Here is a 13,864-nt window from a genome sequence, read left to right on the forward strand (position 1 = left end):
ACTTTCCTTATGCTGTGAAAGGAGACATCTACACTGATAATCCGTGCCGCCCCAAGAATGCTGCCCATCAGTGCATGACAGTCCTTCCAATCTGTGCCCTTCAGTGCTGCCAGTAAGTGGCGCTAGTCAGTGCCCTTCAGTGCTGCCTATTAGTGCCCATCAGTGCTGCCTATTAGTGCCCATCAGTGCTGCCTATTAGTGCCCTTCAGTGCTGCCTATTAGTGCCCATCAATGCTGCCTATTAGTGCCCATCAATGCTGCCCATCAGTGCCCATCAGTAATGCCTCATCAGTGCCACCTATCAGTGCCCATCAGTGCTGCCTATTAGTGTAGCCTCATCAATGCACATCAGTGAAGGAGAAAAATTACCTGTTTGCAAACTTTTATAATAGAAACAAAGAAAAACATTTTTTTTTTCAAAATGTCAGCTCTTTTTCAGTTTATAGTTCAATAAATAAAAAAAACCCCAGCGGTGATTAAATACCACCAGAAGAAAGCTCTATTTGTGTGAAAAAAATTATACAAATTTCATATGGGTACAGTGTGGCATGACCGCGCAATCGTCATTCAAAGTGCGACATTCAAAAGCTGAAAATTGACCTGGGCAGGAAGGGGGTAAAAGTGCCAGGTAGGCGAGGGGGTTAAACTCTGGAAGGAGCACCGGTCACCGTCAGCATAGAGATTCTGCAGCCAGGAGTTGTGGGCGGTGCAGCCAGGAGTTGTGGGCGGTGCAGCCAGGAGTTGTGGGCGGTGCAGCCAGGAGTTGTGGGCGGTGCAGCCAGGAGTTGTGGGCGGTGCAGCCAGGAGTTGTGGGCGGTGCAGCCAGGAGTTGGCGGTGCAGCCAGGAGTTGTGCGCGGTGCAGCCAGGAGTTGTGCGCGGTGCAGCCAGGACTTGTGCGCGGTGCAGCCAGGAGTTGTGCGCGGTGCAGCCAGGAGTTGTGCGCGGTGCAGCCAGGAGTTGTGCGCGGTGCAGCCAGGAGTTGTGCGCGGTGCAGCCAGGAGTTGTGCGCGGTGCAGCCAGGAGTTGTGGGCGTTGCAGCCAGGCGTTGTGGGCGTTGCAGCCAGGCGTTGTGCGCGGTGCAGCCAGGAGTTGTGCGCGGTGCAGCCAGGAGTTGTGGGCGTTGCAGCCAGGAGTTGTGGGCGTTGCAGCCAGGAGTTGTGGGCGTTGCAGCCAGGAGTTGTGGGCGTTGCAGCCAGGAGTTGTGGGCGTTGCAGCCAGGAGTTGTGCGCGGTGCAGTCAGGAGTTTTGGGCGTTGCAGCCAGGCGTTGTGGGCGTTGCAGCCAGGCGTTGTGGGCGTTGCAGCCAGGCGTTGTGGGCGTTGCAGCCAGGAGTTGTGGGCGTTGCAGCCAGGCGTTGTGGGCGTTGCAGCCAGGCGTTGTGGGCGTTGCAGCCAGGCGTTGTGGGCGTTGCAGCCAGGCGTTGTGGGCGTTGCAGCCAGGAGTTGTGCGCGTTGCAGCCAGGAGTTGTGCGCGTTGCAGCCAGGAGTTGTGCGCGTTGCAGCCAGGAGTTGTGCGCGGTGCCGCCAGGAGTTGTGCGCGGTGCCGCCAGGAGTTGTGCGCGGTGCAGCCAGGAGTTGTGCGCGGTGCAGCCAGGAGTTGTGCGCGGTGCAGCCAGGAGTTGTGGGCGTTGCAGCCAGGCGTTGTGGGCGTTGCAGCCAGGAGTTGTGGGCGTTGCAGCCAGGAGTTGTGGGCGTTGCAGCCAGGAGTTGTGGGCGTTGCAGCCAGGAGTTGTGGGCGTTGCAGCCAGGAGTTGTGGGCGTTGCAGCCAGGAGTTGTGGGCGTTGCAGCCAGGAGTTGTGGGCGTTGCAGCCAGGAGTTGTGGGCGTTGCAGCCAGGCGTTGTGCGCGGTGCAGTCAGGAGTTGTGCGCGGTGCAGCCAGGAGTTGTGCGCGGTGCAGCCAGGCGTTGTGGGCGTTGCAGCCAGGCGTTGTGGGCGTTGCAGCCAGGAGTTGTGGGCGTTGCAGCTAGGAGTTGTGGGCGTTGCAGCCAGGAGTTGTGGGCGTTGCAGCCAGGAGTTGTGGGCGTTGCAGCCAGGAGTTGTGGGCGTTGCAGCCAGGCGTTGTGGGCGGTGCAGCCAGGAGTTGTGCGCGGTGCAGCCAGGAGTTGTGGGCATTGCAGCCAGGCGTTGTGGGCGGTGCAGCCAGGAGTTCTGGGCGTTGCAGCCAGGCGTTGTGGGCGGTGCAGCCAGGCGTTGTGGGCGGTGCAGCCAGGCGTTGTGGGCGGTGCAGCCAGGCGTTGTGGGCGGTGCAGCCAGGCGTTGTGCGCGGTGCAGCCAGGCGTTGTGGGCGGTGCAGCCAGGAGTTGTGGGCGGTGCAGCCAGGAGTTGGAGTCCTCGGGTTGTTCAGTTCTGCAGGGTATCGGGGGATCCCATGCACCCTACTCCCATCCAAGTTCATCGTTCTCAATAAAAACCCAAAGACAAAAAACCTTTAAACTGTTCTTTAGAGCCAGTGGAAGAGTGCTGAAAATGCCTGTGTGCCTGGCTGTGTGCTTTAACCCCTTGACGCCAAGCGGCCACATATTTGCGTACTATTGAAAATACATAGGTGTGAGAGCGCGCACTCCCAGCACATATGTCGGTGTCTCATGGAAAGGTCCTGATCTCCCCTTGCGATTGGGACCTTTTCCAATCATGTGACCGCCGTGACAGCGAATCACGGCGGTCACATGACCCTAAAACCCCACCCCGCCTCCCGACATCTGAAACGCCTTAAAGGGCCGGGAGGCGCCGGCGCGTAGTGGTTAAGAGGGGGGGAGGAGATAGGACCAGCGGCTCTTTCGGTTTTACACACAAAAGTAAATTTTGCTCCACTACCTATCCCGCCTATCCTGTATAAAAAAAAATGTGTACTAATGCAGGCCATACATGGGTCGAATTCTAGATGATTTTTCGTCTGGGAATCGAAAACGTTGTTTGCTCGGTAATCTGATGGCGCCATCAATGATTTGGAAAATCGGCCGACTGAGTCATAAAGTTCACCCCATATAACAGGCGAAACTTTTGTTCCTTCCAGGTCACGGCTCACGCGCATATTCTTTTTGGAAAAACGATCGTACGATTTGACCATCAGTCGAAAATCGTGTTTTTTTCACGAATTTTCCAACATGCCCGATCACCGAAAAGGGGAGGAACCACGAAAATCGTCCGGTGCCATTGACCCCACTAACAGAACAAAAATCGTCCGATTATTCTTGGGTCCGATTGTTAGACAAAAAATTGGTTGAATTTGGACCCGTGTATGGCCGGCATTACCTGTTTGTAATCCCCTCTGGTCTGGTTATGTGATCCTCCAGCTCAGGAAGCGCTCCACAATGACTGGGAATTCTGGGAGCCATGACATCACCCATATGCTCCCATGGCCTAGCTGTTACTTGTGCTCTCTCCTCTTCTATGCAATAGCTGCTCACTGACAGAGGGGAGCCGAGGCTGCAGGATCATGTGACCAGACCAGAGTGGATTAAAAATAGGTAAGTACACGGATCTTTTTTTATGCAGGGTGGGCAAGATCGATAGAAGGGGGAGGGAATATTTTTAGGAATAGTTAGACAAGCATTGCAGCCTAGCAGGACCTGGCCTAGCCTGTGATTGGACAACAGAGGAGCAGCAGGACACTAATGAGGTCATCCCTGTGCTATGCTGCCCCCTCCTTTCACCCCCTTCCAGTCCGGACGCTTTCCCCCCCTTCCGGTCCGGACGCTTTCCCCCCCTTCCGGTCCGGACGCTTTCCCCCCCTTCCGGTCCGGACGCTTTCCCCCCCTTCCGGTCCGGACGCTTTCCCCCCCTTCCGGTCCAGACGCTTTCCCCCCCTTCCGGTCCAGACGCTTTCCCCCCCTTCCGGTCCGGACGCTTTCCCCCCCTTCCGGTCCGGACGCTTTCCCCCCCTTCCGGTCCGGACGCTTTCCCCCCCTTCCGGTCCGGACGCTTTCCCCCCCTTCCGGTCCGGACGCTTTCCCCCCCTTCCGGTCCGGACGCTTTCCCCCCCTTCCGGTCCGGACGCTTTCCCCCCCTTCCGGTCCGGACGCTTTCCCCCCCTTCCGGTCCGGACGCTTTCCCCCCCTTCCGGTCCGGACGCTTTCCCCCCCTTCCGGTCCGGACGCTTTCCCCCCCTTCCGGTCCGGACGCTTTCCCCCCCTTCCGGTCCGGACGCTTTCCCCCCCTTCCGGTCCGGACGCTTTCCCCCCCCTTCCGGTCCGGACGCTTTCCCCCCCCTTCCGGTCCGGACGCTTTCCCCCCCCTTCCGGTCCGGACGCTTTCCCCCCCCTTCCGGTCCGGACGCTTTCCCCCCCTTCCGGTCCGGACGCTTTCCCCCGCCTTCCGGTCCGGACGCTTTCCCCCGCCTTCCGGTCCGGACGCTTTCCCCCGCCTTCCGGTCTGGACGCTTTCCCCCGCCTTCCGGTCTGGACGCTTTCCCCCGCCTTCCGGTCTGGACGCTTTCCCCCGCCTTCCGGTCTGGACGCTTTCCCCCGCCTTCCGGTCTGGACGCTTTCCCCCGCCTTCCGGTCTGGACGCTTTCCCCCGCCTTCCGGTCTGGACGCTTTCCCCCGCCTTCCGGTCTGGACGCTTTCCCCCGCCTTCCGGTCTGGACGCTTTCCCCCGCCTTCCGGTCCGGACGCTTTCCCCCCCCTTCCGGTCCGGACGCTTTCCCCCCCCTTCCGGTCCGGACGCTTTCCCCCGCCTTCCGGTCCGGACGCTTTCCCCCGCCTTCCGGTCCGGACGCTTTCCCCCCCTTCCGGTCCAGGCCAATTTTCAGCTTTCAGTGCTATCACACTTTGAATTGCGCGGTCATGCAACACTGTACCCATATGAATTTTTTAGCATTTTTTTGAGACAGATAAAACTTTATTTTGGTGGTATTTATTCACCGCTGGGATTTTTATTTTTTTGCTATGTAAATGAAATTGTCCAAAATTTTTGAAAAAAGTGTTTTTCTTATAAAATTTTGCAAATAAATAATATTTCATCATCATATCATATTTCAGTTATCTTTTTAGTAAAAAAAAAATAACCCAAATTAGTTTATACCAAAAAATTATAATTTTTAAACATTTTTTTTACATTTTTATTTAATTTTTTTATATTCTTTGTTTTTTTGTTTTGTTTTTTTTACATACTAGCAGTACAGTGTCACCATAGTGACACTGTACTACTTGTGGGGGTTATGAAGTTTTGTTTTTTTTTTGTTTTTTTTTACACTGATTGCTTTTACACCCATAAAGACTGAAAAGCAATCATTTCTCATTCTCTCTTGCAGCCATTAAGAAATACTGTGTGAGCTGTGATTGGTCACAGCTTGTCACATGGTACAAGGCTGTTGTGAATGGCCCTGTACCATGTGACCTCTGTGATCATTCACAGATTTCACACGTAGTAAGCAATGATGTCAGAAGTGACATCTTGCTTACTACTCTGCATGTGATCACTGATTGGCCAATCAATGATCACATGATCGGGACCTCGTACAGAGTTCCCATACTATGATTGGTGTTCCACTGTGTCCGGAGGACACAGCAGGCATCGGGTCTCAGTGCTGCGCGCTCTCAGAGAGCCGGGAAAGCCGTTTATAAATGAGCACCCAACCCTGCACTGCCACCGTCCGGCCGTTTATATACAATGGCCGGACAGGAAGCGGTTAAGCGTGTTCGGCTGACCACACCGTGCAAAGTGATCCCCTGCCCTCTCCCAGTCTGAGTGCTGCTGTGCAAGACATTTCGGGAGGCCGATGTATCCGGCACTAATTCTATCTGTGTGTCATGTACTGATACCGGTTCTGATCTTATCCCCATAGGAGAGAGACAACTTGGAGATGGAGCGAGGCTCATTGCAACAGGATGCCGAGACTCTAAATCGGGAGAAGTCTACACTCAGCCTGCAGCTGGAGGTTACAGCCAGAGAGTGCCGGGACCTGAAGGAGAAGCTCGGCGATGTCCAGTGGGTGACAAGTCTTCTCTGCCCTCATTTACCCCTCGCCCTCCAGAGGATTTACCACTAGTTCTGAGGGGGGGGGGGGGTTCTTTCCAGCCAGAAATGCCCCTGCCATGAAACGCTGATTAACCACTTGCCCGCCAGAGGACCCCCCCCCTTCCTGACCAGGCCATTTTTTGCGTTACGGTGCTGCGTTACTATAACTGACAATTGCGAGGTCATGCAACGCTGCACCCAAATTAAATTTACGTTCCTTTTTTTCCTATGAATAGAGCTTTATTTTGGTGGTAATTGATCACCTCTGCGCTATAAACAAAAAAACACAGAAAATTTTGAAAAAAAAAAATAATATTTTTGACTTTTTGCTATAAAACATGTCCAGTAAAAAAATTTAAAAAATCAAATTTCTGCATAAATTTGGGCCAAAATGTATTCTGCTCCGTGTCTTTGCTGAAAAAAAATCCCAATATATGTAAATTAGTTGCTTTACGTGAAAGTTATAGCGTTTACAAATGGCGGGATAGATGCTGGGATTGTTTTTTTTTTATTAGTAATGGCGGCGATCAGCGACTAATAAAGGGACTGCGGCGGGCATTCTGACACTGGGGGCAACTGACTTGGTGTCACTGACATCTCCAGTGACACCAATACAGTGATCAGTGCTAATAAAAAGCACTGACACTGTACTAATGGCACTGGGCAGGAAGGGATTAATGTGAGGGGCGATCAAAGGGTTGACTGTGTGCTGTGTGTCTTTTATTATGTAAGCACATTGCTTTGTATTGCTGTGCTATGCGAGTGTTTGGGCCATCCTTTCATCCAAAAGGTGACTTGTGGGTAAGAGCACTCTTGTGTCCCTGAAGAAGAAGGCAAAACCGACATGTCAAAATCTGGGGCCTTCTTCAGCTTCCATTCATTAACCAAAGGCCTATGGTTCTCAGCTGAAGTCTGCCACCTGTTTCCACAAGAAGAACTGGAACCTAATTCCTGAAACCTTCAATTCCTGAGAGAAGTCTTCTTCCCAACAAAGAGGAACCACATTCCTGCATGTGGGAAGGGCGCTTATTGGTGGCTGCCACTGTATGGACTCCTGACATCACAGACAGATGGGTCCGCAGTGTGATGTCCAGAGGATACAAGCTGGAACTTTTCTCCTCCATACTTTTTGTCCTCAAATGACTCTTTGTAGCCTCAAAAAAGAGTGATTTTCTTTGCAGCACTGAAAAGATTGCTCTCTCTGGGATTGTCTCCAGAAAGGTGCACCAATTGGTCTTGTGGCAGACTGCTCCCTTTGAAACCTTCAGGGATATTCCTTTGTGGCTTCTTCCCTTCAACTGGTATTTTTGGTTGCCATTACGTCTGTTATATAGTTTCTGAGCTGGCTACATTCTCCTGCAAGGAACTTTGATTGTTGAAGGTTGTGTTGAGGCCTTGGGTCCCCTTTTTGCCTAAGGTGGTTTCTTCATGCCACCTGAACTAGGACCTTCTATCACCATCCCTCTATCCTAATCACCCGAAGGAGAATGTCCTTCACTCCTTGGAAAATGGTCTGTGTTGTGTCGGTTTACCAGTGGTCTACCACTTCCTTTTGAAAGTTTGACTCTTTTTGTCCTGTCCTCGTAAAGTCATCCCAATCCACAATTTTAGGTGGATCTGTCAGCTCATTTCTCAGGTCTATTGTATTACAGCAAGGTTCCTCTTTTTCCAGACAAGGTTCCTCTAATTTGCGATGAAAGTCCATTCCACCTGTCAGGGCTCCAGGGTATGACCAGAGGTATGTGACTGACGCAGGGAAACGCAGGCTTCAGATATGTTATAAACAATATAATTTATTAATACTAACAATACAAAATGCAGTGCAATACTAAAACATAAAACACAGTGCAAACGAACCAAACCACCCACAGATAACAATACATACAATGCAAGCGTCGTCAGGCAGGCCGGGTCAATAACAATCAGGCAGGTAGGAACAGGAGGAGCAGGCAGAGAGTAGTCCGGTCACGAGCCGGGTACAGCAACTAACGGGCAGGTAGGTACAGGGGGTCAGGCAGAGAATGGTCGGGGTCACAAGCCAGGGATCAAACAGGAGAAGTCAGCAGAGGTCAGGATCAGGCAGGGTCAGCAACGAGTCAGTCAGGCAGGAACAGGGACAGGGATGCAGGTAACAAGATACAGGGGCCCATAGAAAAACACACACCAAGGCCCAGACTGCAGGTCTGGCCATCCCTTAAATACACCTCCGTAATCAGCTTCAGGTGTTTGGCTGACTACAGGGTTGAGTCTCTGATTGCTGAGAGCACCCACTGGCCAGCCCTGGTACTGCAGCCCACAAGGCAGGTGAGTCCCACCATTACTGGCAAGTCAATTCCTGACACCACCAGAAGTGTCAAATTTGCGGTGAAAGTCCATTCCACCAGAAGTGTCAGGGATTCATGAGCAATTCAGCATCAAGCTTCAGTGGTTCAATTACGTAACCTGCTACCTGGTTGTCTGTTTGAACATTTATAAGGAGAGAAGCAGCAGAAGATCTGAGTGTAGCAACAATGGATTTATTATGACAAGCATCAAATTGCATAAGATAAAAACAAACTCTCATCAGAGAGAGCCACTGCTCGCTCATGGTACCACTGGTACGGCCACTGGACGCTCAGAGTCCCACTGGTGGGGGAATCAGCACTTCCTGGAGAGTCTCTGCAGGCACCAGACGTGACGTCAGCATGTTGGGTACGTTGTGGTGGGCGTGGCACATGTTCAGAGCATGCGTGCTCCTTCATCAGGCGTTTGTGTTTATCTCTTGTCTTGTAAGTGCACAATTTGATGCTTGTAGCAACAAACAAACAATTTTTGCTACATTGAGATCGGCGATGCTACTCTCCTTATGCTCACTCGCAGGGTCTCTTCTAACTCTATACAGCAGCTTCTTCTGGATCTCCGCTTTGGAATACCCATATAGAGACTCTTATTATCCTACACCATTGTGGACTATTAGTCTTCCCTGTTCAAGCTCCAGATTCCTTTCCATTTTCAGGTGAAAGATCCTGCTGGTGGCTTCTTAGTAGGGTTTTTGCCCTGTTCTGTTTTGGGTTTTGGCCTCGTTGCGGTGTTGCCCCCCCCCCATGTTCATTGCTTTGGGACATCCATAACTATGACGATGCCCTCTGTCCTGTAATTTGCAAATAGGAAAGTGTGATTTTTGGTGTAACTGTAAAAGCCCTTTCTTGAAGTACATCAAAGAACAGAGGGATCTCTTCTTACTTTGTGTTCCTCAAGGCTTGCTAAAAAACTGATGCTGAACTATGATGGAGTGGGGCTTGTGTCTGGCCGGAGAAGCCTGCTTTTTTTTTTTTTTTTTGCCGGTTTCCATTCACCTGAGGTGGCAGCATAACCCAATGAACCATGACTATGAAGATGCCCTGTGTACTCCAGAAAGGTCAACCAAAAATCCTGAGGGAACCTGCACTGCGCGCCCGGGGGAGTTCATCATTCCACAATGCACACTGGTTAATTTTGTAACTGATGACTAATATTTTGTACATTATGCTGTCTTGTAATTAGATATATATATATATATATATATATATATATATATAGAGAGAGAGATATATATATATATAAAGATAGATAGATAGATATAGAGATATATATAAAGATAGATAGATATAGAGATATATATAAAGATAGATAGATATAGAGATATATATAAAGATAGATAGATATAGAGATGGATATATAAAGATAGATATAGATATATATATATATATATATATATATATATATATATATCTCTGTATATTGTAACACATAAATGAAGACTCTAAAGTGATCCAGTAGCGCACAAATATATAAGTGAAAGTATTTGTGTGAAGAATAGAAAATAAAAATAAGTGTATAGTCCCAACAAAGTCCAAAGAACAATCCTTATCCACCAAACACCAAACAATTCTTCAAACTCTTCAAAATAACCACCACGTGAGAAAAGAAAATGGTGTTCCCCCTATCAGGTGTACACTCACCAGCAAATGTTGCACCCCCCAGCCCCCTCTCATGATTGCCAAAAATAGCTCAATGATTCTCTCTCGGTGGGAGGTGGGATGAAGGGTCAACCAGCGCCGATATACTTCCTCTCCTCCACAGGGGAGGAACCACGAAAATCGGACGGTGCCATTGATCCACTAACAGAGCAAATATCGGCCGATTATTCTTGGGTCCGATTTTCGGATGAAAAATCGGTCGAATTTCGACCCATGTATGTAGTGGTGTATTTAGGTTTTGTGCTGCCCTAGGCAACACAAAAATTGAGGCCCCTCCCCCACGCAGAGAGAGCCTGACATTGACCAACAACACGCCTGCCCCCCAGCTGAGAGAGCCTTCCACTACCACTGCCCCCCCATAAACCATCCACCATCCCCTATGGCGAGAGAGAGACACTCGCCTTCACAGCTCTCGACATCCCCGGGAACGAGAGTCGGGCTGTGCATACATCGTCATGAAACCCGCAGCCTCTCTCGGAACCCACCAGGTCCCCATGCTGCGCGTGTCCCTTGTTCTGTCCCTTCTCCCGTCCATTGTTCCGTCCCTTCTCCCATCCCGTCCTGTCTCCCGTCCCTTCTTCCACCCCTTCTTTCAAGGGGTAGTGCTGCCCCCCGAAAAGTGCCGCCCTAGGCAACTGCCTTGTTTGCCTTGTGGTAAATACACCCCTGCCTGTATGGTTGGCCTAAGTGTTAGGGTCACCCTAAGGGGCCAGGTTAAGGAATTGGGGGTGTGAGGATTCATTTTACTTTATTACTTTTGCGTGCCGATAACTGCCAGGCACTGGGTTCTCCACACCATCAGTCGAGGTTTTGTCCTTGCGTGTACAGAAGACCGCTACTAGAGGTCCCCCTGAAACCTGTTTGTGTTTGATCTCACTTCCATTAGGTCAATGAAGGAGTCTCTGGAGAGCGCCCTCTTTCCTGCTCAGGAACTCAACTCTCAGTTGGAGATTAGGTGCAGCCAGCTGGAGATGGAGGTCGCAATGGTCATTCAGGCCAAGGACACGGTGCAAGGTGAGAGCAGTACATTGTGCATTCACTATGGTAAGAGTCTGTTGTTTACAACATATCCTTGAGCCCGGGTTCACACTGATGCGGTCTGCAATTCACAGCGTTTTCAGTGCGAATTCCACACCGCATCAAAATCGCACCCCGTTCATGCGAAATGCTGTGGGTGTGTATGTTAAGTTAACAACACCCCTGAAAGCGGTCCGCAAAACGCGGTGCGATGTGCAGAATCGGGTCGCATAGGTGTGAATACCCATGTGATCCAATTCTAGTGCGGACCCAAAAAAGGGTCCTGCGTGTTTTTGGTGCGACTTCGATTAGAGCCATACAAAATGCACGGCTCCGATCGCACCGCACCAAAATCAGATGTGATTCACGCAGGAATGCGATGCAGTTCCTGTACGAATCACACGCGATATACCGCACCACATATATGTGAACACGGCTGAAAGTGGTCCTAAAGACAAAACTTTTTTTTTACCTTTAATGTATTCCCTGCATTAAGATAAAACACGTGTTGGGCTCCATGTACACACGACACTTCTGAACAATGGAAACTGACTGCTGGAAAACGTAGGTTAAAAAAAACAGTTTAGCCGCATTTGCATACCGCGTTTATGTGCGTTTTTTTAAAGATAACCTCAGGAGACCTTCCAAAATGCCCAGAATGCACAGAAAAAAAACAAGTAAAAAATTAACTATTTCAGACATTTTGAGAGAAATAGAGAGAGCAGAAGCAGAGAAAGCAGTATTTAGTGAGATTAGCTGTCTTTTTTTTTTTTTTTTTGTGGTGTTTGGATGTGTTCCGGCTCATTTCTGTGCAGAAATTATTGCAGCGGTGTCTAACATGTTTTCTTTCACGCAAAACCTCAAAGTACGGTGTACCGGGTCCATTTGAGTACCGGGAAAACGCTTTGCATGCATTTTTCATGATGAAAAAAGGCTCTGGACAGCATGTGGAAATGGAAGAGTTAAAAAAAAAATTTCCAAACGCTTATAAGTGCGGTTAGCCGCGTTTACAAGCGTTTGGTGTTTGAACCGCTGATAAAATCTACTGCTGTATGCAAGTTTTCTTCGTTCAAAAAAAGGACTGTAAACTCAACTGCCTGTAAACAACGATGTGTACGTGGGCTTTTCAGGATGAAAAAAAGGCTCTGGACAGCATCTGGAAATCTTTTTTTAACTCTTCTATTTCCAAACGCTTATAAACGCGATTAGCCGCGTTTGGCGACATTTACAAGCGTTTGGTGTTTGAAACGTTGATAAAAATCTTTTTTTTTTTTTTTTTTTTAAAGTCCGCAAACGTGCAACTATAACAAAAACCCGTAAGTGTTCACAAAAAACGTGCAAGTGCAAAACACCACACGAAAAAGTGCACTTAGGGGTGTGCTTTGTCCTACCCCCGAAGGGGATGGACCTCTACCCTGATCCCCCGGGGCATGAAGCTCCTGACAGGGACAAGGTTCCCATTTGGTCCTCCTGGCCAAAAGGGCTGGCGGACCACCGTTCCTTGTGTCCAGCCGAAGCCAGACACCAAGTATTTGGTCAGGGGGCTCTCACGAAGAGAAAACCCCCTAGGGACAGGGGAGGAAGGAACCAAAAGGCCACACATCCTCCCCCTAGACTTCAGGGCAGGCCCGAGGACCCACACCCTACAATCCGTGAGAAAAACACACATAAGTAAGAAAAAGTGACAATACGTGGGAGTGAAATAAATTAAATAAATAGAAAATAAAAAAGTGGTCGTGCCAAATTGTGCACAGACCAGGCCCTGAGGCCTGTAGCAAAAATTGCCCTGGTCCTAGCCAAAAGGCCTGGTCCTGAGGGCGCTGTGCAGGAAAAGTGGACCATGTGCCATCTTCACACTGTGGGGTCCCACACCCAGGTGTTACTAGTGGCACCCCTGAGGCGACTACTCAGGGGGCACTGCTTTGCGGACTCTCTGCCTTCCCGACCCCTGGCCAGACAAGGTAGATCCGTCCAAATCAGGAGGAACTGGGTCCTTCCGGTCTTCTCGGGGGAATTACTTCCAGGCCCCAGCTACATGTGGGCGTCCCGGTTTCTGTCCCCCCGGTACTAGCCTTCCAGACCCTCATCATACCAGTGAGGGTACTATACAACAGCCATCCCCGCAAAGCTAGAATGGCCGGGAGCACCCTCACTGGACACTGATAAGAACAGATACTACACTTCATCTTAGCCAAAAGGCAGAGAAGCGATAAAAATCTACTCCTGAACGCAAGTTTGGTGCGTTCAAAAAAACGACTGTAAACTCAACTGCCTGTAAACGACGATGTGTACACGGACACATAGGGAAACATTAGGGAGAGTTCAGGGGCTGCTAAAAAAAAAAACACACAGAAACGCTCCTAAACGTGAGTTTATCAGCTGCAGTGTACATGAGCCTTCTAGCTTTCTGTCCTCCCCCTTCCCTGTGTGAAGAGGATGAGAGGGGAGAAGAGATTCAGTGTTGTGCACAGCTGTCCCTCTTCTTTCTCTTCTCCCCTCTCTTTCTCTTCACACAGGGACCCGGGCAGCATCAGCCATTGGCTCTTGCTGCTGTCAATCAAATGCTGTTAAGAGGGGGCGGGGCTAACCCACACTGTGTAGGTCTATTGGGAGCTGCTCCATATACATGCACAGCTCAGAAGTGAACATGCACTGTGTGCCCCCATAGCAAGCGGCTTGCTATGGGGGCAAACGAAGGAGAGGAGGAGCCAAGATCGCTGCCGGGAGCCCCGGAAGAGGAGGTTTGGGGCTGCTCTGTGTAATACCATTGCACAGAGCAGGTAAATATGATATGTTTGGGTTTTTGTTGTTTTTTTTTTTTTAAATACGCCTTAAGTATCACCTTAAAAAAAACCACATGCCGCACATATGCATCACTGGCCAAGGTGGGG

General features: G+C 50.2%; 1 protein-coding gene and 1 pseudogene across 1 annotated transcript in view; one reads left to right on the top strand and one right to left on the bottom strand.

Moving 5' to 3' along the window:
- LOC149432650 (uncharacterized) overlaps nucleotides 1-13,864 on the top strand; it is an 89,262-nt gene that overhangs the window by 40,040 nt on the left and 35,358 nt on the right. Inside the window, 2 exon segments of the mRNA XM_089665090.1 lie at nucleotides 5,786-5,928; nucleotides 10,843-10,970. Of these exon segments, the coding sequence (XP_089521216.1) occupies nucleotides 5,786-5,928; nucleotides 10,843-10,970 (271 nt within the window).
- Nucleotides 13,012-13,184, bottom strand: LOC149432651 (U2 spliceosomal RNA; annotated as a pseudogene).

The sequence above is a fragment of the Staurois parvus genome, unplaced genomic scaffold (assembly GCF_062004578.1).
Source record: "Staurois parvus isolate SC_StPar_1 unplaced genomic scaffold, SC_StPar_1.0 ptg002123l, whole genome shotgun sequence".
In the NCBI taxonomy this organism is placed as follows: domain Eukaryota; kingdom Metazoa; phylum Chordata; class Amphibia; order Anura; family Ranidae; genus Staurois; species Staurois parvus.